General features: G+C 36.9%; 2 protein-coding genes across 9 annotated transcripts in view; both read right to left on the reverse strand.

The window, feature by feature from the left end:
* The window catches only part of LOC124146210 (caspase activity and apoptosis inhibitor 1-like), a 228,174-nt gene that overhangs the window by 190,205 nt on the left and 13,814 nt on the right, over positions 1–24,155 (reverse strand). Inside the window, exon 1 of one of the 8 annotated variants that reach the window (XM_046516396.2) lies at positions 22,995–23,138. The exons of 5 other annotated variants lie outside the window; for them this stretch is intronic. The gene's annotated coding sequence lies outside the window, so the exon portion shown is untranslated. Of the gene's footprint in view, positions 1–13,909; positions 13,932–22,994; positions 23,139–24,155 lie in introns of those variants that run through there. 2 more of the 8 variants (XM_046516397.2, XM_046516398.2) reach the window with 2 other exon arrangements.
* LOC124146171 lies at positions 8,790–9,776 on the reverse strand. Its single transcript, XM_046516321.1, has one exon. It carries the CDS (start codon positions 9,774–9,776, stop codon positions 8,790–8,792), a length of 987 nt encoding a protein of 328 aa, XP_046372277.1.

Genomic DNA, 24,155 nt, shown 5'->3' on the forward strand with positions numbered 1-24,155 from the left:
TAGAGAGAACATGGTCAAAACAATTTAAAAAATTAAAACATTGCAAAAACTACAGAACATGTGTTGAAACTAAAGAAATACCAAATTTCATTATATTCTGAACATTTCTGAGTAATGGTCATATATAGGTTGGGCAGGTTGGATTGAACCTTTAAGCAAATTGGGGTTTCATCATTGGTGGCAATAGACATATGAAATTTCAGCTTCATTGGCCAAGTGTTTTCTGAGAACAAATATGTCAAGCCCCACAACAAAATACACATATACGAAACTTTGTTACATTTTGAACAAAAATGAATGAGTGATGGCCATAAGAAATTTCAGCTTGCAGTCTGGTCAGCTAAAAAGTCATGAGGAGATAACATATTTCAAAGATTGATGTCCTGCTTAGAAAAAGAAATAACTGGGATGGCCAGACAAACTAACAGTCTGGATTGCTAGACAGATAGGCAGGACAAATGAACAGAAGGGCATGCTGATCACTGACCACTTCATTGTTGCTGAGGACACAAAAACAAATCACTGATACACAATGACAGACAGGCACACAACATGACATAACCTCTTTTCACCTTTTATGTCTGGACTTCAATATTGTCATACATTGAATGGCTTATGCATAAGAGTTTCAAATTCAAAGTAAACTCAAGCTAAATCTTGTTGCATTCATATGCAAATGAATTGTCAAATCATCTCAGTTCCATAAGCTTCACATCAATAATACAAGTCATCTGGTCGGGATGAGCAAGAGTGGTCAAATATACAGCCATCTTTTTTGTATTGAATTGCTGGCTGGAGCATATCATTAATATGCAAGGGTTGAGTGCCTCTCGCTCTGTTGCCTGTATACCATTACAAGCATGGTACATTATCACTGTTTGTTCTACCAGGGAAAACCACATGGATACTGGCCCTGTACATGATGCATGAATTGGTATGTTGCCTGGAAAGGCCCCTTGAAACCCTATCCTAATGTTTCTAAATATAACTAAATCTTAATGTCTTTAATGGCAGGCATGAAGTAGTCCAAAGGCTTAGAGCTCAAAAGAAATTTTATCCTTCAAAATGTTTTTGAACCTTGATCGCCTTTTGTAATGGTGTCTGAATAGCATTCAGTTTTCCTTTCTCGGGGTTAAGCAGTCACAAGCCTTGCCGATTAAATTTATTCATTGAAAGTAAGTGAACCATGCAAGCCAGTTGGCTGTCCTGGCTACATTAACACCTAAAGAGTGCCAAATTTTTTCAAGGTGCAATAGTTCAATTCAGTTTTGTTCCAATGATTTGAACCAAATCTGTTACAGTGTACAAAACAACTGTGAAGCCTGCTTTCATGTGTCAAACATTCAAATTTGAATTGATTTCTTTAACACTGGAGGCAGTTCACGCACTCAAAGATCTTCAAGCTCAGGAAACAATTCAAATAATAACCCATACAATTTCTGTAAGGCACGCTGAATTTTAAAATGTCATAAATTCACTTGATTGATAACCGGTCAAGCATATCGCACAGAGAAATGCAAAATAATTTGACAACAACTAAGAATGATAAGGTCAATCTCATGTGATATTTAAATCACTCAACCATATAACCATTTCATTTTCACCAAATAATCAATTATTTTACTGTTATTAACTTAAAAAATGTATCAGGGTCTTTGAACATTTCACAGAACTGGATTCATAAAGATTTTTTTTGATTATTCTCAGCTATAAAATACTGGTATATATGTATATATAAAAGTATTCCTATAGATACAATCACATACTGCAACCAAAGTTAATTTCAGGCTCCTAGATTGACATAATATAGTACACTGATTTCAGTTTCATATTTTCTGTATGTATAATTCATTCAGGTATCAAATCTTCTGTTATCACTGTATATTTATTTCATTATTTCATAAATAGAAATGTGATCCATATACAAATTTACAGCATCTATGGATCCTTGAAATAGTATTCCTTATCAAAATATTTCAACATTTAAATGTAAATTTCCACACATAATTACCATGAAGATAGTTTCAAATTAGAAATAATATCTACTTGTCAACATTTTATATTCCAGATACATAAACTGTTTAACTGAAACTTTCACATATGTGAAATGCAATCTCCATACCATTACAGATGCTACTAACTAGTAGCATTAATTCTCAATGTGGCCAATATATACATTCTGTTTATTTCAGGCAACATTCTGAAGTGAGTTCAGACCTATCTCCAACACCAGAGAGACTTCTCCAAAGAGGTAGCTAATGTTCTAATTTACTTCACTTTATAGTTTATTCAATTTGGAAATGTTTGAAACATGATCAGCATAAAATTGACTAATGTATTCTTCAAAAACATGCTTATAATTCCAAATTTTGAAATGGATATGTCTATTAAATTTACCAATCCCTCAAATGAGTGGATATGATTATAACTTAATTTGAAACATCTGTGTTTAATTTTAAGTGTGATTCAATTCACATTGGCACACACATACTACACTAAGTGTGAAGCGTGTTCTTTGAAACTGATACCAATGTGCTATAGAGAATTCAATGAAATGTTTCCCCGCTATTGTATGTGTCTGACAGTGTTTCAATGAAAACAGAATTAAATGCTCCCAATAGGAGTAGCTGACAGATATGAGAATAGTTTCTTGACAAACAATATAAAGTGTCACAGAATGGCATACTCATAAAATAGAAACTATTTATCAGTCACAAAGAACTGATAGGTACTTTGAAAACTTTATTTCTGAAGTTTTATGTCCCTACCCAAGGGCCTTTTAGGCAAGATGAAAACATGAACATATTCCTATGTGATTAATGGGGGACAGGCAGAGCAACTGGCTGAAATATACTTGTGACCTTGGTGACCCCAGGAGCACATGTCCATCGGCAATTACTGACACACAAACAAGAATTACAATCATATAGAACAATATTTATGGTGTACTCCATAAATGGGTTAAACTTCTGTGATTCACTATTTCAAATATTTGACAGGTTTATGAATTGTCCTCATAGAAGTAAAAGATCAGGGTTCTGTTCCACAAAGTGATCTTAGCACTAACATGACCGTAACCCTTTCGTTTATCAGTTGTAAAGATAAAATGGAACCCTGTATGGAAACAAAGTTCAAAGACAGAATTTTGCATAACTTCAACCTAATCCACACACAGAATTCATTAACATCTTCCAAATGTTTGCATACTAAGTTATCATCAGCAACAGTAGAAGCATTGGTATGTTAAATCTTACCATGCTTCGATCAAATGGGACATACTAATGAGAAGCTAATCCATTTAAACCTTTACAAAACTTTGCCAAAAGCTAATACCTTTTGCTCTCTTTCTCTCATTTGTGAATTAGGTAAAGAACCCGTCCCCAAGTTTCATACACTAAGTCCAGCCCAGAGCAAATAAACCAGAAGTTGACAAGAAAAGGATCCGACCACATTGTCTAGGTAAAATGACACACTAACATAGCCAGACTGTACCACTCCTTGAGTGAGTGAGTGACTGAGTGAGTGAGTATGGTTTTACGCTGCTTTTAGCAATATTCCAGCAATATCACGGTGGGGGACACCAGAAATGGGCTTCACACATTGTACCCATGTCAGGAATCGAACCCAGGTCTTCGGCATGACGAGTGAACACTTTAACCACTAGGCTACCTGACCGACCCACCACTCCTTGAGAAACAGCTGATCTTGAATTCTGGTCATCATTATCGGCAATATTAAGCACTGTGGATTGATTCCTTCCCCAGATATAAAATACGTGTACAAAGCTTCCAAAGAAGAGTAGATAACCTGACCAAATTCAATCAAGAAATAGCAATCAAAATGTTAACAGACATGTGTGTTTAAGCTTTCCAACAGCCCTAAACAGATCTTGAAGATCTCTTTCTGCCCTAACTAATGTGTATCTCCTCAAAATAGTTTAACATGAATATGAAAAAACATTTTGAAAGTATTGTCATTGACCCATGTGTATTTTGACCCATCATCATTATTTTCTCCTGGAGCTATAGCCATTTTCCCCCAAAACAAATCATTCACTCATTCGTGCTCATCTTCAATTCAAGCTGTCATATATCTTAAACATTCCCAGAAATGCTTTCCACACATTTTCTCTTAAGTTTAACTGGAAGTACAAACCTACTTAAGTAAGCTGATGCTGTACACATGTAATCTGCATTAGTATTTCTAGATCTGCTAGTGCTTGACCTTACCAGAGAAGCTTCAAAAACTAGCTAACCCTTTTGTGTTGGCAAATGTCCAATGAAAATGCAATTACATTTCTGACGAGTTATTTAAGCAAACACTGAAATCTTCATCTGACATAACCTTTTAAAAGTAGGCAAATCATATTTATATCTGTTTATTCAAGCAGAATCGTTCTGTACATAAATTGATAGCACTTGAAAACTGTGTAATATCTGGCAATGTTTCAAGTCTTAACATCACAATTCTATCAAATGACTGCTGCAAAGAAATCTATTGTTTGTAAAACTCACTAATATCAAATCTATGTTGTTAAATAATGACATCTTGTCAAATATAAAAGAACTTGAAAGAAAGCTTTTCTGACAGTATCAGAAATTGTTTTTGAAGAAATCATTTATGGAACATAATTACTTTCAATCTCTGTGTTTTATTGTTTTAGAATTACTTACTGCTATTTGAATCATAGTGTCAATATTTAGAGTATGTTGCACATTACTCAATCATAAATGTCTGCATATGTGTTTGCTGTTTAATGCTGCATTCAGCAATATATATATATATATTCCAGCTACATGACAGAAGCCTGTAAATACTAGATTTTGGGACAGGCAATCCAGTAATTGAGCAACAATCCACACCGTCAGGGCACATTGCCACCCTTAAACCAAGTCACCGAGGCTGACCACCCAATCCATTGATTGCCTCTTACGACCTGCAAAAATTGCAAGGGACATTAAAGACCAAAATATTAAATGAATTGAAATAAAACACTTAAAAACTAGCTGTTATCTAAGCAAAGTTTCAGCTTCATCAATCCAGCAGTTTCACAAAGGAGTCAAAATAAAGCTCTGTAGCTCATAACAGAATTGTAGGGAGTTGACAGAATTCAAATATATAAAATAATATGTATAACTAAGTGAGTGAGTGAGTATGGTTTTACGCCGCTTTTAGCAATATTCTAGCAATATCACGGCAGGGGACACAAGAAATGGGCTTCACACATTGTACCCATGTCGGGAATCGAACCCGGGTCTTCGGCGTGACAAGGAAACGCTTTAACCACTAGGCTACCCAACCGCCCCATGTATAACTAAGAGTAGACTTTGTGATTCAGTAACAATGAATGGTTGTATCAAAATGTAAGAACAGTTAACAGCAATGGCATGCTCACAACATATAAACATGAACTAGGTAGATGTTTATTTGCATTTGCATAATACCATAGATATCATAATTGTCTGTAGAACTCACTCTGTTGCAAGACAGACACGACATCACTTTGGAATGACAAAGTGGATGACATGATATGCTCCCTTCCAACTGAACCCACCTGGTTAGCATAATGGGGATAAAAACAACTAATTTAAGCTTGAACTCATAAGGTATTGAACAAACTTCATATTAACTTAACCATGGTATCCATTTGGCCAAGCTGAGTGGCATTTTGGTCTAAAATATGGCAGTGATAAAGAAAAGTATTCATATGCAATGCCCCATGACAATTCCACAAAGCATCTTGGTGCCAAGACAATTGAAACTCCTATGCTATAACACAGACTTATGACAAAAGCATTGTGCTAAGATCACTTTGTGGAACGAGGCCCTGGTCCCCTGCAATCTTTGCTGGTCATAATGGATCAAGTGGTCAGGCTCAGTGACTTGGTTGACAGCATGCCACTTTACCCTTACAGCGTGGATCACTGCTTCATAACATCAATGACTTGTTTGTCTGGTACATACTCAAAATACAACTGGACTCTTGCTACTGCAGTGTCAAACAACAAACATTAACATTCACATACACCATGTAAAGCCCACACACTACCATTCATTTTACAATACACATTTACTGCAAACAAAAATACTGACTGCAACACTTATAATGGTGTTGTATTGATGGGCAAAAGTATCCTCATTAATATGGCTACAAACATATAACAAACACAATGGTAAAGAGGCGCTGGCTGAGTTTCTTTCATTCTACAATATCCTAAGCATGTATCATTTATTTAACACAACATAGGTTTGAACCTTAGAAATAATGAGACAAGGCCTGATGACAAGCATACTGTAAAGTGAGATTTCTAAATCTCTCATAACTGAATACATATTGTCTACATAATTATAACCATAAACATCACAATCATCAATAGCGTTAGCACTGACCTGAACCATTATAACGTCATCATTTGTGGGAACATCGAACAACAGTTATCATTGTTAATAATTCTAAATAACTACCTCTATTACATCTCCGCAATAAATCCTGTATTTTGGCTTCAATTACACTAAGTAAAATTTTCAGATTTTCAACAGACGTCCTCTTAACTGTCAATCACACAATTAGTTGTCGCCAAGTAGTCTTGTAATTACCCAAGCCATGATGTCATAAAGGCAGCAACCTCACTTTTTTCCCTTCATCTCCTACTAGCCTACTAGCGGTAGTAGGGAGGGAGTAAATCAATTGTAATAGAGGTAGTATTCTTAGAATTATTATCAATGATAACTATTGTTTGATAATTCTTACGAAACTTCTACCTCTTTTACATCTCTGCCAGAATATACCAGAGGGACCCGGTGGGATCTGCCTCAAGTAACTCCCTGTGTAATTAACTGCAATCCTCCTCTGGAAACCATTATGTACTGATTCTAATCCTACTTGAAATAATTTGCTCTGAAATTCCCCTTGAGGAAATGTTTTGAGAATCAGTCAAATATGTGATAATATCACTAAACCAGCATTATATTTGCTGATCTTGATCGTAATAAACTTGGATTTGTGACTTTAATACCAGCCATTACGTCACTTCCGGTTCTGACCTCACTTCCGGTATGTCGATTTTCCTTTATTGGCAATGACGATTCTCCAGGTCTATTTCTACTCAAAGCGTCATTTCTTGGTTAAAAAGTTGTTACTGCTATTTCTGGTGCTGACGTCACTTCTGGTTATTTTCTCACTTCCAGTATTGATGTCACTTCTAGTCTAATGGTGATAGTTGATATTTAAGGCGCTTCTATTCCATCCTACACCAAATAGACAGAATAATCAAGGGTGTACTCACCCTCTGATGCTGCTGGTGTCGGATCCTCACCCCCTCACCCCTTTTTTGATAGAAGGGGTAAAACTATTGGTGGACAATAGTTTGTGCCGCGACCAACGGGACCGAGGGAATATATGCCCTCTAAGTCCGGCTGTACATCACGCAGGTAAAAGCTTGTGAAGGTGTTTTGTCAGGCCCATTGACAGCTAGAAACTACTTATTCTACTGAGACTGATGTCCACAATGAGAGACTCGTGGCTAGGGCTATTATTTCGTGAGCTGAGCAAGATCCGAGACGTGGCGTAGAATTTTGAGCCTGTGTATAACTTGATGCGATTGTGGCTTTTAGCCATCCTGCTATAGTAGCCTTGATGATATCCTTGTTGGAGTTAGTTTTACAGGATAAAAAGCGTCTCCTTCGATGGTGTCTGTGTGGGTCTGTAGATGAGAGATAGAACTTGAGAGCTTTGATGGGACATAAGAGTCTGTCTGGGTGATCCATTGTTGGTCCTAAAGCAGGAATTGTATAGTGTCTATGACCCAACAGTCCCATAGTTGCAGATTGATTCTTGGCTACAGAGTCTGCGAGCAATCTTAGAGTTATTGGGGTCCAATGTTGATCATGGGTAAGACTAGAATAGTCTAAGGCATGTAACTCTGAAACTCTTGCTGCTGTTGCCATGGCTAGGAGAAACGATGTTTTCTTGGCTTTTTGAAGTCTGGTAGCTTTAGCCATGGGCTTGTAAGGTTCTGCTAACAATGCCAATAGTACCACCGATAGATTCCACTTGGGGAAGATATGAGGAGTTCAAATATCTTCTAGAAGAAAGGATCTCATTAGTCTGTTGAGAATGGGATGGTTTCCGATTGATAATCCATCATGTTTAAGAACAGAATGAAGGGCTGATCTATCACCTTCTATTATAGCAAATCTCAGCGAAGTGGTAGCTGGATAGGTTCTTCCATTTGTAGTTTTAGTAGTTTGGGGAACCACGCCCTGCTGGGCCATATTGGAGCTATCAGAAACATTATGTAATTCGTCTCCTCCATCTTGTGGATGGCTTTGTCTAAGAGAGACCATAGTGGGAATGTGTACCCAAATAGATTCGTCAAATCCATCAATAGTGCGTCAATCTGGTGAGCTCTTGGGTCGGGAACTGGACTGACATAAACCGGAAGTTGGTAGTTCTGACAGGTGGCAAATAGATCCAGGTATGGTGTGTCCCATAACTTGGTTGTCCACGCGAAGATCTGTGGATGCATCAAAGTCCATTCTGTTGCCACCTTTCTACCATGGTGAGAAAGACTGTCGGCCAGTATGTTCATTTTCCTGGGTATATGTCTCGCTTCCATCCGGCAATTGAAGGAGTCTGCCAAGGCAAACAATTGTGTCTCTGTCATCAGGGAGTTGCATCTGGTTCCTCCCTGTTTCTGGATATAGGCCACTACTGTGGTGTTGTCTGGGCTATGAGAACTACAGGGAGAGATGTATTTTCCATTCCATGATGGCATGATAGATAGCCTTCATTTCCCTGCAGTTGACATGAAGGTTCTTCTCTCCTGTATTCCACGATCCCTGTGCTGTGAGATCGTCCATGCTGAATCTGACGCGTCTGTGAATAGATGGTGTTCTGGCATCGGATAAGTCAGAGGGATGCCACTCATCACATGCTCTCCGTGATTCCACCAATGGAGGTCTCGTAGTAATCTGGGAGTTAACTGGGTCTGGAACTCTAGGCCGTAAGATCGTATAGGATTGTTCCAAGTCTGTAGAGGACGTAGCATCAGCCTTCCTCCGAAGGCTATATCCTGTAGAGAAGATAAGTTGCCTAGAAGAGACATCCAGCACCTCAGCATCTTGCTGAGTTGACTTGAGAGTGATTGAATCATCTTGATAGTCTTGATGAATCGATCCGGTGGTGGGCATAGATATCCTCTGTCTAGCTGAAATCTTGCTCCGATGTATATGATGTCTTGCACTGGAGTAGTCTCGGACTTGGAAGGTTTGACTAGAAAGCCTAGGTAGGTCATAAGTTGAACCAAGAATATCATGTTCAGACATAGTTTAGCTTTCTCTTGGTCTGCTGCTAAGAAATCATCCAGGTAACCATGGATTCGAACGAGCTGGATGTAAGCAAACTTGATGACTGGTGCTGTAATCCTGGTAAACAGCCATGGGGCTATTGCTATTCCGAATGGTAGGACTTGAAATTCGTAGCGTCGGCCATTGATTGCGAAGTGTAGATATTTCCGATGAGATGGGCGTGAAGATAAGCATATTGTAGGTCTAGGCTGATAAGCCAGTCTTCTGTCTCCAACGTTGACTTTAATTTCCGTATGGACTCCATCTGAAAATTTTGGTGGTGGTACCAGATATCTTTTGTTGAGAGTCTTTAGGTCGATGATCATCCTCATCTCTGATATATTCTTTTTCGGGACTAAGAAGACCGGCAAATAAAACCCCTTGGTGTTGTTGGTCTTGAGAGTCTTTAGGTCAATGATCATCCTCATCTCTGATATATTCTTTTTCGGGACTAAGAAGACCGGCGAATAAAACCCCTTGGTGTTGTTGGTCTCCGTAAGTCTCTGAATGGCTCGCTTCTTTAATAGCTTCTTGACAGCTAGATCTGCTGCCGCTAACTTGGCTCCAGCTAGATGGAATCTGCATCCGACAGCGTGTGTCTTCAGGATGGGACTTTTCCTGAAATGTACCTTGTAGCCGTGAGCCACTACGTCCAGAATTCAGTGGTCAGGCGTAACCTGCTTCCAATTTTCGGCATATGACAGAAGGCGCCCTCCCACAGGGCCCGGAGTCAACATTATGTTGAAAGTCAGTAGGCGTAAATTGCAGTCCATAGACATAACCAGTTCGAAAGTGTCTATAGCGTCGGAGGGGGTGGTAAGGGAGTCAGGGACCTACGTTCACCTCTGCCTCCCGATTTTCAACGGCGATTGTAGCCTCACTTCTTGTAGTCTGGTTGGCGAAAAGAATCCTGCGAAGATTATCATTTGTCGTACCCCCGACTTGGTTGGAATGAATCCTTCCCAGAGGGGACAAACTGCTTCTTAGGAGGCTGTTTAGCAGATGGGGATTTATAGTCCCATGGACTTTTCTGAGGCTGTGATGATCCATGGGCTTTAGCAGCTAAGTTAATAGTTGAAGTTTGGAAACGTTCTGCAGTGTCTTGTCTCACTTCGTGTTCTGCAGTGTCTTGTCTCACTTCGTCTATGATATGTCCCAATTTTCCGTTGAATGTTGTGGTAGCTGATATAGGTTATGATGTTTATCTTGGTTTGATTAGAAACAGCTCTGGATCGGATCTTGGTTAAGAGTTGTTGACGCTGTAACCATAGGAGTTGTGAAGACATCCAGACTTTGGAGGAGAGTAAGTCTTCCTGCATCTGACGATGGTGTCTAGAAGGCTATGGATGAGTCCAACTTGATCGGTCCTAATAGCCATGGGCGCTTCACAGATGGTTACTACTATTCATAATAGGTGTTGACTCTAGCACACACAGGAACAAAATGAGGTTGCTGCCATTATGACGTCATGGCTTGGGTAATTACGAGACTACTTGGCTACAACTAATTGTGTGATTGACAGTGAAAATGACGTCTTGAAAATCTGAAAACTTTAGTTGGTGTAATTGAAGCCAAAATACAGGATTTATGGCAGAGATGTAATAGAGGTAGAGGCATGTTCCATGTTGATAGATGCAGTATTACAAACAAAAATTTGAAAAGTGGCAAAATGAAAGTCTCCTTTTAAAGCTTTACCTGGTGGCTCAAATAGGCCTTAATGTCTGGTATAAACTTTACCAATTATTACAAATATTTCAAACAAGTTTTCTAATGTTTCCTAAGATTTGTTATGAAATAACAATGTTGTGTATGATTAAAGTCTACAATTTTGAGGAGCCAAGTCAAATTTTAACCCCCTGTAAGTGCTCGAATCAATCAAAATGTTCTAAGCAGATGATGCAGATCTCTTCACAAGCTATGGCCCTTCAGGCAAGGTGAGCTAAAATGATTAGGAAATGTCACAGATCAGAAATGAAGCTCCACATCCAACTTCCTATACACACTTTCAGTTCCATCTTCACACAATTGCTACTCTTTCTGCTCAGTAAACATTTTTTCTTTATATTTACTCTGAATATGAACATCATGTCAAGGAAAATGTTGACAACCTCCTTGCATTGAAGACTCTTGTGTACATACATCAGTGTGATGGTTGCCACATAAACATCACAGCAAGAGAAGATGCTTTCCTAAGAACAAGCTATTGCAACTTTCAAAATGCCACTATCCAAACATGCTAACATTCACTAAATTGATCTGATTTTCAGTCAGTCTACAGAGACCTGTCAGCATAGGAAAAGCTAGAACTTCTTTTGTTAGCAAATTTAAATAGGAAAGCAGAGCGCTGATGGTGTGAATCTGGGGAATAGATAATAAAAGGGCGGTCTAATTGCCACAAATTAAACTGGTTACCCGCAGACAGAAGTTTTATTTGTTTTGGGTCTTTACAGGTTCGGCAGTTCTATAAAGTCAAGCCTTTCTGTTGTTACACAGGAAGTCTCCCACGTGTTAGACTTTGTTTTATAACAATGATACTCACGAACAAGGCAAACAGATTATCTAATGTGTATTCTTATGAAATGTACATTAACTGTGAGCCTTGCAACTTTTATCAAAACCATTGAAACAATGTTTTGCATAATACATATTTGATATTATCGAGAAAAAATCTCACAGAAACTAAATCCTTTCAGTTTAGACTATTAAGTAAACACTTTAATTAAACAGTATTGATTCTACACACATATTTTTTTTTTTTGCTTAATGACAGCCCACCTGCTAGGATTTGATCGGTAAATAATTATCGCTCTCGTAGCTTCCCCTCAGTCCAGATGAATTAATTTGAACAGGTGGCTGTAATTATATAAGTAATACTTTTGAAATATGAAATGCTGAAAATGTAAATCAGCATAATTTGAGTCATAAAATATGCAATCAAATTCTATCTCCAGATAATCAGAAACCTCGCAAACTGTCTCAATAAATATCATCTGGTAATTCAAATGAAATGAATAAGTTGCAGTAATAAAAATTTCTAATTTCCGCTATGAATAAGTTTAGCGCCATCTCACCTGTGCAATATTATTCATTTAATATATTTGGACTTGAGGCAGATATTTCATATTTTATTGGTATAATAATCATTTCAGACAGATAATCCTTTTGTACTGACCCAGAAATGGGTTCAATATTGTCCACGATAACAGTTAAAAACAAGCCTATCTGAAACTTTCAACACTCAATAACTTATTGTCCTCATTTGCAACTTAGCACAAGTTTTAGCTCTCAAAGATGGGTTAAGATTGAATAAAATCTCATTTTTTAGTAATTAAACACTAATCATGTTACTTGATAACCAGTGAAATGAAAACCAAATAAGACTCACGAATTATCAAATATGTATAGAAGGGTATCAAAATATGAACTTCAATATGAAATTAACCTTCTTGTCGTCATAATACCTAAGGACAGGTTTCAATTTGAAGAAACCTGAAGAAGTCGTTGGAGTATTATATGAACATGCTTATAGCTTAAATGTTTATTTTCATAGCTACAAGTGCAGTCACAAGGGAAGAATGTAATTTAAAATGATCAAATTTGCATCTCCGTGTCATGACAGACATGATCCTGTTAAAATCTTCCATATTACTTTATCGCAACAAAGAATATTCTCCAAGGAACTAATTGATCCAAATTCTGATATGGGATCAAAGAATGACTTTGGAAATATTAAACTCCTGTAACAACATATACCTAAAACCATTTGCGCTTAACAAAGAAATATGGCTCAGAATCCTGTCAGAAACTCTCCAAAGAATTAACTTTAAAAGTATTGTGATAGTTACATGCAAGAAATGATAGGAGATGTTGGATCTCCTGTAATCTAATATCCTGCACCTGCTTTTAATTTGACAATGAAAATCACATGGCTGCGTGCATTCTCCAACCATGAAAGCTTGTAAATGTCTACGCTTTTCAAACAGACAAAACCATTTGGTGCCTGTCTGTTTTTGCTAATTTAATCTACATACAATTTTACACATATGTCACAGGGCTTGGCAATATGGAAAGTTTAGTCCCTTAGAAAATGGCGTAACCTTTCAGTTAGATTGTCTCGAGCAAATAATTTTGTAGATGTGTTGATGAATAATAGAGTACTCGTCCATTCCATTTGTGTTTTGACACTCAAAAATGAGATGAATTTACTTGGGCTAGAGTTAGGCAAAATTTGAAGTAACTTTTAGAAGTTTGGTTTCAAGATAATAAGATAGAAAAGCCAACAGAAATCCATCACTGACAGAATAATTTTGTTTCATTTTACCTTATCAAACTTCGTTTTCATAGACATGACAACATGAGTCATCTGATGAGCAATCGTCACCTCAAACACTACAGAATTAAGAATTTCACAAAACCTACTACCACAGAATCCAAAACAGTATGAGAAAGTTGCAAGATTGTTGTCCTGCTTTCAAGATAATGGCAGGTAGTCAAATATTCGTATACCAGTTTATGGTGTTGTAGTACAAGCTCCCACCCACGATAGTGGAACACTTCTCACCTGACAAGCAGCCATAAACCTGTGTTAATAGCTACAAGATATCTTCAGACATGCTCTCCTCTACATCCACACTATCTAAGCAAACTGCATATCACACTTAATATCTAATCCAGGGGGGATTGGGATTCAAATTTAATTAGGTAAACTCATGGAGGCTGTGAGCAGGATGGAAATATGGTTGGTTGTACTTTGGCCAAGCTTGTAGTCTAGGTAACCAGGGAAGGCCCCTTTATCTTGTATTTAGTCCAGGTTGAAGTCATAAAAGTCCAGCTAAACATTATTTTACTGTTATTGCTCAGATGACCTTTACTGAGGTCACAGGCTGTGCCGGACAACCAGACAGGCCAAGTTGAAATGTTAATGTGTTTACACATAAACAGTAAAATATGGCTAGCAGTATGTCCAAATTCTGTTCTGTTTTTGTTTCAGAGTTATGTGTCTGTTTCAGTCCAGTGGAAAACTTAGTACTCATCTGTGAAATCAAAGGCTTGAAATGTTTGAAATGTCTGCGAATCTAAAGATTCTGTTTGGAATAAATAAATAGGAAATCAATGGCTGTTGTCACACATTTACTACCACATGCATTTGTCATCTTGAATTTGCAAATAAGTGTCGTTTGCAACAATTGATAATGGACAGGATGCTGAACAACACATGTTCTGGCAAGTAGATGATGAAAGTACTGAAATGACACATGTTCTGAAAAGTAGATGATGAAAATACTGAAATGGATATACATGTATTACAAACTTGATGATTCAAACATATATTCAATGCATTATTTGAAGTGTTTTTGGAACACCTGTAATTGGTTTAGATCAAATAAGTGTTATTAAGTCACTTGACAGGTGTTCAAGTAATACAAAACAGGAAAGCAATCTCTTGTTGCTTCAAGTAATTCATTTCTTGCTTATTTTTAAAATAAAATGGTAACATAAAAATATTATCAAAAGTAATCAGACATTTCTACAAATGAAATGGAAACATAATCTTCAAAGAAAAATACAAAGCCTTTACAGTTTTTAGCCAGCAAATCATTGTCATAGAGTAATGTACATGTGCTTTTTGTACTTCTAAAATGGAATTAGAAACTATTGTCCAATTAAACATTGGTGATTTAAGCAAATGTTAAGTCTTCATTTCGCATGAATTTTATTTCTCCTTGAATGGGCCTCTTTGAGCATTCTTCAAAGCTGGTAAAACAAGTGTTGGCTATTTCAAGGGTTGACCTGAGGTCACAACCTCACTACAAGGCTAAAGCATAAGCATACCATAGAAAATTTGTTGAATTCTGTTTTATCAACAAGGCAGAAAGACCCTTAGCCATCTACTTATTTGGCTGGGTCGGGAACAGTGGTAATAGAGAACACATATTTAATACCAGTAAAACACAAGATCACATTTCCTGCAAAGTGAAGTAAATATTCCACTGACAGCAACATAAACTTTCAGTCATGGTGAACAGATTGGGAAAACCTGATAGGTGTTGAGCTGGACTTTTTCAAAGGAAGGATCATCTTCAAATACGCCATTCATATTTGGACTAAAGGAGAGAGATAACAAACTGCAATGAAGGTTTCAGTTTATGAACATTTTGTATAAACATTGAGGAAAGGTAGGGAGGCTGATCATACAGACATATGGACGAAGGCAAATATTAAATTTATCATTGGAGGCAGAGTACATCTTCAGTTTGTTGAAGATTAACCATTTAACTGCTAACAGAAACTTCAAACAACCTCAGTATGCTTGCAAAAACGCCAAGACAATGTCCTTTGTTCTGGGTTATCATTTTTCAATTATTGACCGATAACAAGTTTCAATTGGCAAAGTTGTAACTTCAATTGCGATATATTATCATGGTAGATTGGTGACCCTAGCCCTGTACAGATAAGACGTAAGTAGGGAAGTGTTAAGCTCATTTAACTTGCCTGTACAAACAGAGCTTGTATGTGTGTAATGACTTTCCCTCACTGGCTCATAGTAGTAGGAACTCCCTAAACATTCTTACAGCATGTTCAAGTGAGTATCCAAGGATTACACAAAAGTTGAAAGGAATATGTCACAGTCATTAAATATATCATTGCTATCTCATAACAAATGGATGTTTTTGTGTTGTTCAATCAGGCCGATTGCTCACACCACAAACTGATTAGTCCTTGAAGTTAAACAAGATTCAAAAGTTGGGTTCAATCTTTTAATAATTTAGAAAACTTGACAAAATTCTATACCCAAGTAAATATAAAAAAGAAACTTTGAAGATAGCTTTGATCTTTTCTTTCCTCTTTTAAAACAAGATTGCAGGAACAAATCTCAACTCAAATTACCAACAAATACACTTGTATACCTTTTTTTTCAGGTGTAACGAGACTGCAAGTAAACCATCCTAAAGTTTACCCAGGTAGGCATTTCAAATTTTATGCACATTTCCAAAGAACATTTATCACCGATTGTTTTTGTTTTTGAAGAAAAACTAACTACCAGGGTTAAGGACTTAACACTAGACCGGGGCTAGTACAAATTTCCCAATTTCACCATTGTTTTAACATCACAAGAGCATTTCATCTTCACCTGGGCTTGTAAAGCTTTTGAGTTAAGTGTCAACCCTGACTACCTCTGAAATGTCATTAGAATGAATATGGTCAGAACAAAATTGCTTCAGGATGAAACTCCCAAACAAGAGTCAGCATTTCTCATTTCTGTAGTCAGAGGTCAATTCCAAAGCTTCACAAAAATTATGATTTTGATAAAGTGAACCCAAATGATGACCATGGGTTGAAGTGGGGTTGGATTTCTGTGAAGTATGTACAACACTGATACATCCCAGATACCAAGCTGCTTGAGACCAACTTGGGATCTTTTTATGGGTTCTATAGCCCAAACTATCTTGGTTGTGACAGCATGATATTCCATGCTTAAATGGTGGCGTGTCAGAGTGATATTTCTGGATAAGGTTTTGACTCCATGGCAGTTTCAGTGGAACAAGCATGATATACTTCCACCCTATAGTAATGTTCCCAGACTGTGGTATGGAGGGACACATGTTTTGAATGAATACATACAAGGGTAAGCTTTCATGAACACAAGGTGAACCCTTCAATGAACACAAGGAATTCATATGTTTTTCTGTGTTGCTAAAAACATGAAGTTCAGATCTGAAAGAAATTCATAATCAGTGCTAGATAGTTATCTCACCTTAAATAATATTTATGTCTTTCCATGGCTGTTATAGACCCTATTTTGACTGAACAATGTACAGTGCTTTCTTGAATAAAATTGTTTCTCCTGAAATACAACTGCATGTGATATGACACAGCAAAATATCTGGTATGTATACCAGAACATATGAAATTTATCTCACTTTATCTCTATCTTACTATCATAGCTGAAAAGATGACATGCACTCACAACAATTCTATATTGTCTAGTCATAATGCTAGCTGACTTCAATCAGACCATAGCAGTATCATTGAGATACACACATCAAACCTATATATGTGTGCAGACTAATTCTATTAGACCATCATTTTACCAAGGCTTATCCATAAACTTCAAAAGATTTAATTTTCACTACTGCTGTCAGATTAATTTGCCCCTATCTTCAAATTCATGCATTATACTTATTGAACTAGATAAAATTTATCTGAAGGTTAATAAAGCTAGCCATAACAGTTACTGAACAAATTCAAACTGCATTGGATTCTATTGGGTTCCGGCTTTTACACATGACTGAGCCACAATAGCAGATTTTACTCATTAGGCGAGTTATTCATCAGTTCTAGGTAATCAAACTGGCCATAACATCTCTCCCTGTTGAAGCTATAGTCCGGCTGAAATCAATCTAAATGCCCTTTGATCAACTAGCATACAAATATGGGAAGGAAATCTCTCCTATTGCAAGTTCTAGCGAACTCATTAACCCTTTCAAGCATAACATAAACATATCAATCGATGCATTTACCAAGATGAAATAAAATGGAAGTACACTAAAAATAAAGTTCATGAACATGAGGATATCGATGAAAGAGTGAGTCATAGATGGATCTCCATGTTTCACAATGTTTCAATTTACAAATGACAAACTACTTTGCTGCACCTTGTTCATGAATGAGCCCACAATTTCACAATCAATTCACACATTTGTACTACATTTATCTACCGGATATGAATATTTATGTGGAATTATATATGCAGAAGTGGCCATTTTAGCCAAACATTTCCCTCATAAAGTTAACATACTTGACTTTACACAAAACATTGTTTAACTTGGCAGAAAAATTGGACACCAGCTGAGGAACTGCACTTTCATGAAACATTTTATCAGAAAGATTTACATGTAGAAGGAAGCGTAGAATTCTAAATAAATTTAACATTGTCGGTCTTACAAATTATTGACTAATGGCAGTGAACATGAGAACATGGACGTACATGTATTATAATAAAGAGCTTTGGGGGATTTAAGGCTTGAATGACACAAGATCTATTAATGGTCTCAGTATTTAAGTTAAGGTCATAAACAAATACTCGCTGGCAACAAGCCATTAACATGTATTTTCAGCTGACTGGTTTCAATACATAGCCAGTTTTGTTAATTCTTTATCAGATAAGTGTAACTTTATAATACATGGGCCTTTGTGTGGTGTCCTATTTCAGTTTGTACAATACAAAATTCATAACATAGTGCAGAGGACCCCAACATACTTATCATCATGCATATATTCTAAATTCAATAACAATTCAGTGACAATATATAATGTCCAGGTGGAAAACTAATCAGAAAGAGATAGTGACTCAATAACAAGATAACATACATTTCAGTCTTAAATCCAACCTTGAGAATTTCAACTGTTTCACAAAGAACTAATTCTTCGCTAAGAAATAATCTTCTTAAATATGAGAGAAGATAAACTTATGACTTTAAATATCTGGATGAAGTTGTCACGAAATCTGATAAAGTTTACAGGTAACATTTAATCCTGGAGATGAACAATTGTAATGTTTGTTTTCTGTTCCATGATAACTACAAATCTCATACCAAATTGGCAAAACAATTGCATCTTTCCCCATCATAATGAAAACATCCATTTTCTTCTCCTTTTTTCCCCATCATCATAAACTTATGATTATCTTTCTAAGATTCGTCTTTGCCATCCTTGCACAGTTTGTCCTTGCTTGTAGTCATGCCCCATCTGTTACACAGCTTTCAATTTTAGGAATGTGATCCTTTCATTCCCTATTGACTTTTGTACAATCTTTGCAGTCCTTCTGCATGATTTCAATCCTGACACACTGTCAAGCAATACATAGATTTGTAATGAGACTGGCACACACTCATTATTGATGTCTACATTCCTTCTGGAGTCTTCTATAGCAGATCAATTGTTAAAATGCATACAAAATCACTCCATCTGGGAACATGGCACCAAAGAATGCTTCTATAATGAATCACTTTGGAAAGTCACTTTTGCTGTCCCCATTACTGCTTTCAGTGAATTTGAATAACATACCAGGTAAGAAATGAAAACAACATTTCATATCTACTATTCCATATGTAGGTGCTGTAGACAAGAAAGACTAAGATATTGTACTTCTATTTAGTAAATGAAGTTTGTTTGTTGTTGAAAGCCGCCCTCAGCAATATTCCAGCTATATGACGGGGGGACTGTAAGAAATCGAGTCTTTACCAGACAATCCAGTGAGTGATATCATGAGCATCAATCTACGCAATTGGGATAAGATGACATGCATCAACCAAGTCAACGAGCCTGACCACACGATCCCATTAGTTGCCTCTTTAGTAAATGAAGATAAAGAGATACCATCCTGCACTTTAACATAGACACCCAACTGAAACAGTTTATTGACTCCAAACAGTCCAGTCCCTATTATATCCCCTCAATGCAAGGCACCAGCAACAACAAGGACCATCTTTCAACAACTTTGGTTATGATGCGTCAGGGAGTCGAACAAACAACCTTCAGCTATCTTGGCAGATGATCTGTATCAACTAGACCACGCAAGCTGCTGATCTTTCATGAAGTGGCATAGAGATCTATGTTTGTCTTTGATGCAGTATCAAACAGACATAGGTTGATCATGAAGTGGTATATAACTTGATCTTTCATCAAGTGACATATAGATTTAAGTAATGTTTCTCTAAGCAACTGAAGCGGTCACTCGTCACGCCAAAGACCTGGGTTCGATTCCCAACATGGGTACAATGTGTGAAGCCCATTCCTGGTGTCCCCTGCCGTGATATTGCTGGAATATTGTTAAAAGCGGGGTAAAACCAAACTCACTCACTCACAGCAACTGAAAGGCAGGCCAACAAACCTGTTTTTTAAGGAAGGTATCACAATTTATCGTTCTTGAAATTGCGTTCAAGGTGTCGTCTTTGCATCCACATTTTCCTAAATCCCCCTACACTTCAACTGTCTGAGATTTTGTTTCTGATATAAGGGGATATGTTTTACATTCAGCCACAAATCTAAAATGTCACCTTATGTCAAGTGATCTGATCTACAGACAAGTCCAAATCACTATGTACTCATTTACAGTGAAAAACACTACACAAATTGCTACATTGACTCATCACTGATTATGGAGTGAAACCGGTTAATTCCTCACCTCAGCTGACTGTCTACATTGGCATCATTGTCATTACTACTTGGATCTAAAACAAGCAATGTTGATGCTAAAAAAGCCAAAAAAACCTCAACATTCATCCAAACTAAACTCCAAATGAATGCCCTACCTAAGAGAACTCCTATTCTTCATGACAAAATACTACATTGTCCTGTCAAGTTGTCTAGACACAAATCTAATAAAACCTATGGTCATCTAACACTAGGTCTACCATGATAACATACTGTCTTTCCCTCATCCATGATTATGTGTAGCTCAAGCGGTGCTGCAAATGTCAAAACGGTTATGGCATACTGTTTTAAGGCTACTTTTAAATACCACTGCAAACAATACGCTCGAAATTTTTTACAATTTACACAAAGAAACATGCAACTTTTCAAAGATAATGTGAGCCACACATGGATATAATGCCCACCCACATTTCCGCACGTGTACACTCGTGCCCACTGGCACAAAGACAAGCTGAACATTCGGCCCAATGACAACAACCTTAAAAGTAAATCACTGGCGTGATAAAAGCTTCAACTTTCAAGATGGTCCTTTTTACATTATTTGATGGCTGTTTTTGTTCTGACATGATATAATGGCTGGCCACTTCCATATCGAACCCTGTTACTATGTCCTCATGAACTAAACATTAGCTGTACTTGCCCATAGCGTGAGTTGGTCACAAGAGATATGAACACTATGACAGGTTATTTTGGCATGGTTTTTTAAAACTTAAAAACGTAGACTCTTTGTCTGTCTCAAGTACATAAAATGAATATTCCAGACAAAATTGTGAAATACAATGCCACATGTCCATAATGGCAAAATTGAACACTGCATGCAAACTAAATTAGTTGCAGATCTTAATCCAGATAAAAGGATCACATGTCATCAAAAAGATATATGAGTGGTCGGAAATGATATCTCTGGCTATAAACTTCTTCAGTGCACTGGTGAATATTGTTGTTAAACTTCTAAAATTACCACACACAATCATGCTTGCCTGCTTGTTCTGTTTTACGATAGCTCTTCAGCACAATTATGCAAATTACACGTTGTTTGCCAAGCCTAATTTCCTCCGTCGTATGTTTGCATGCAACTTTGACTACAGTTGAAGTATGTTTTACGAACAATTATATCTGCGTATGAATATCAAATGGGACATATTAATACAGAAAAATACAGGCAAGCATTAGTGGAAATTACTTTTGAAATATTCCAAGGCTCTAAATATTGTGTGGGGAATTCATACAATGTGACAATCATTCCTTCTTATCTATTTTACTAAGTTTATAGCTTATCAGTAAAGGAGAGGGAACAGCAGCATTTAAAGTCAGTGTGAAGTGTGTCAATAACCATAGATCAGGATCAACATTCAAGGTCAAGATTCTCCCAACCATTAAATATCTCCTTCATATCAGACATATATGTTGATTATCAGTTAGCATTCCTGAAACATTTGAGATTCATCAAGATTCTGAACATATTTGAAATAGCTCTACCACTGTACAAAACATAAGTCTCCAGCATTGGTCTCATTGACACAAGTATATTTAAACGTTTGATCTCCAGTACCCAGAACTTTAGAGAGAGAACATATTTTCCATTGAATAAACCAGTGTTTACAAACAATTGGGTCAACTTCGTAAGGACAAGCATAATTGCATTACATGTTTCTCAGTATATCTGATGGTGTGCATGCAACACACTGAGACATCATGACAGGTGCTCATATTGATATTGGCATCCAAATGGCTAGTAGAAATTGCTACAGTTTCACAACAGTTTATATAAACATCCAACATTATCATTGACTTAAGAGTTTTTTTATCAATCATCTGTCCAAAACAAATGTAAAATGAAAGTTATTTTTTTTAAACTAATTCAAAAAGTATTTGTATGACAAAATTGTTACTGAACACTCTGATTACTTATCATATCACATTTGAGGGTGTACATGTGCACAACTAAACAAACTACATTAACACCTGTCCAGGATGGACAGATAATGTATGGTAGGTATCTGCTGTTCTATGACCAAGTGCCGTCATGATGATATGATGGTCAAAATCTAAGAGATATCATAGTCGAATTTTCTGTTATAAATTGGAAGGGAAAAAAATCTTAATTAGAACATATTCACTCACTGCCAGCAAAACATTTTGGATTTCATTTTTTTTATGAAGACTTGAAAAAACAAAAAATGAAAACAAATCAAGTTAAAGGAGCCATCTTGAACAAGAAACATCCAGTTACCACAACTACACTTCAAGTCTATTGCACATCTGACTTTCTTAAACACATGAATATGATTTTCTTTAGAAAAAAGTATGAAAAAATGCTTTCAATCATTCATAATTACATTACACCATACACACCTTGCCCAAAATAGCTCACAGTAACACCAATTACATACGCCATATGACCAACACATACAACACTGACAATATACCTGCACTGTATTGCACTACGGTCGATATATGCCGCCATTTCGTTGAGACGGCCCCCAGGTGCAGTCGGAGTGCAGCTATCTTTACTAGCACTTGCTATTACATGTGACACGAGTCAATGATGTCATGTAGCGTGAAATCCGAGCGTATGAAGCAACAATGGGAAAGCAGCATGGACTCTCCACCTTCTCACTGCCTACCTAATCCTAGCGCATTCAGGCACGATAAGGGGAAATTACAATGTTAAGGAGCAGAGACATTAGGCCAAGACCTGAATACAAACAAACAGGCAATTGGCGAATAACCCTTACAAAGGCTTTTTATGTAACCTGCTTGTTGATACTTCAACATCGCTTCAAACAACCCTCGACAGGTATTCGAAACAACGACAACTGCACGGTCATTAATGTGGCACGCGAATGTTTTTTTGGGGGTGCTGGAGCAAACAGAGTGTGAATGCTCGCTGTTGCGTATTGACAGCACAGTGGTGATTTCATGCAGAAAGTAGATGCTGCTAACAATATCTATATTGGCTTGGCTTGCTCTGGGTTTTTTGGATTTAAGCACATACAGTTTGAACTAACATTAATCTAAACAGAAATGTATGTCTGGAATACAGGGTTATCATAAGTTTCTTATACCTATATCATGTCACTTCTGACTTAAATCATTCATAGTCTTATTTTCTTGAAATGGTAATGGTTGCAGGAATGTATATCAAAGCATGTTCCAGCCAGTGCTATTATGTTATCCACATTCCTCCTACCTTCATTGCATATTGTGACTCATTCTTAAATTTACTATATCTGTTTTAAACTTAACATTACCACAGGCAGCTGTAGTCATAAACATACAGCTGTGGTCATAAAAAGGCATAAAAATGTTTATTTTTATAATTGGCAGTACCGATAGTTTCAGCTCCTGGCTGAAATAAATGTCATTGAAATGGCAACACATATTACAATTAATTGTGTCTGATATCCAACACTGCAAAAGGCAAGTCAGGAAAAGCAATTATCAAGTCAATTAGGAACTAATTATCAAAGTATAAACAAGCCCAATAAACTGTCACATTACATTGCTGGGACACTTAACGACACAATTAATGGATGAAATAATACAGAAACAGGATGACATAATTGTACAGACATTCTCCTGGTCTT

Source organism: Haliotis rufescens, unplaced genomic scaffold, assembly GCF_023055435.1.
Source record: "Haliotis rufescens isolate VD_foot unplaced genomic scaffold, xgHalRufe1.0.p SCAF_2, whole genome shotgun sequence".
Lineage (NCBI taxonomy): Eukaryota > Metazoa > Mollusca > Gastropoda > Lepetellida > Haliotidae > Haliotis > Haliotis rufescens.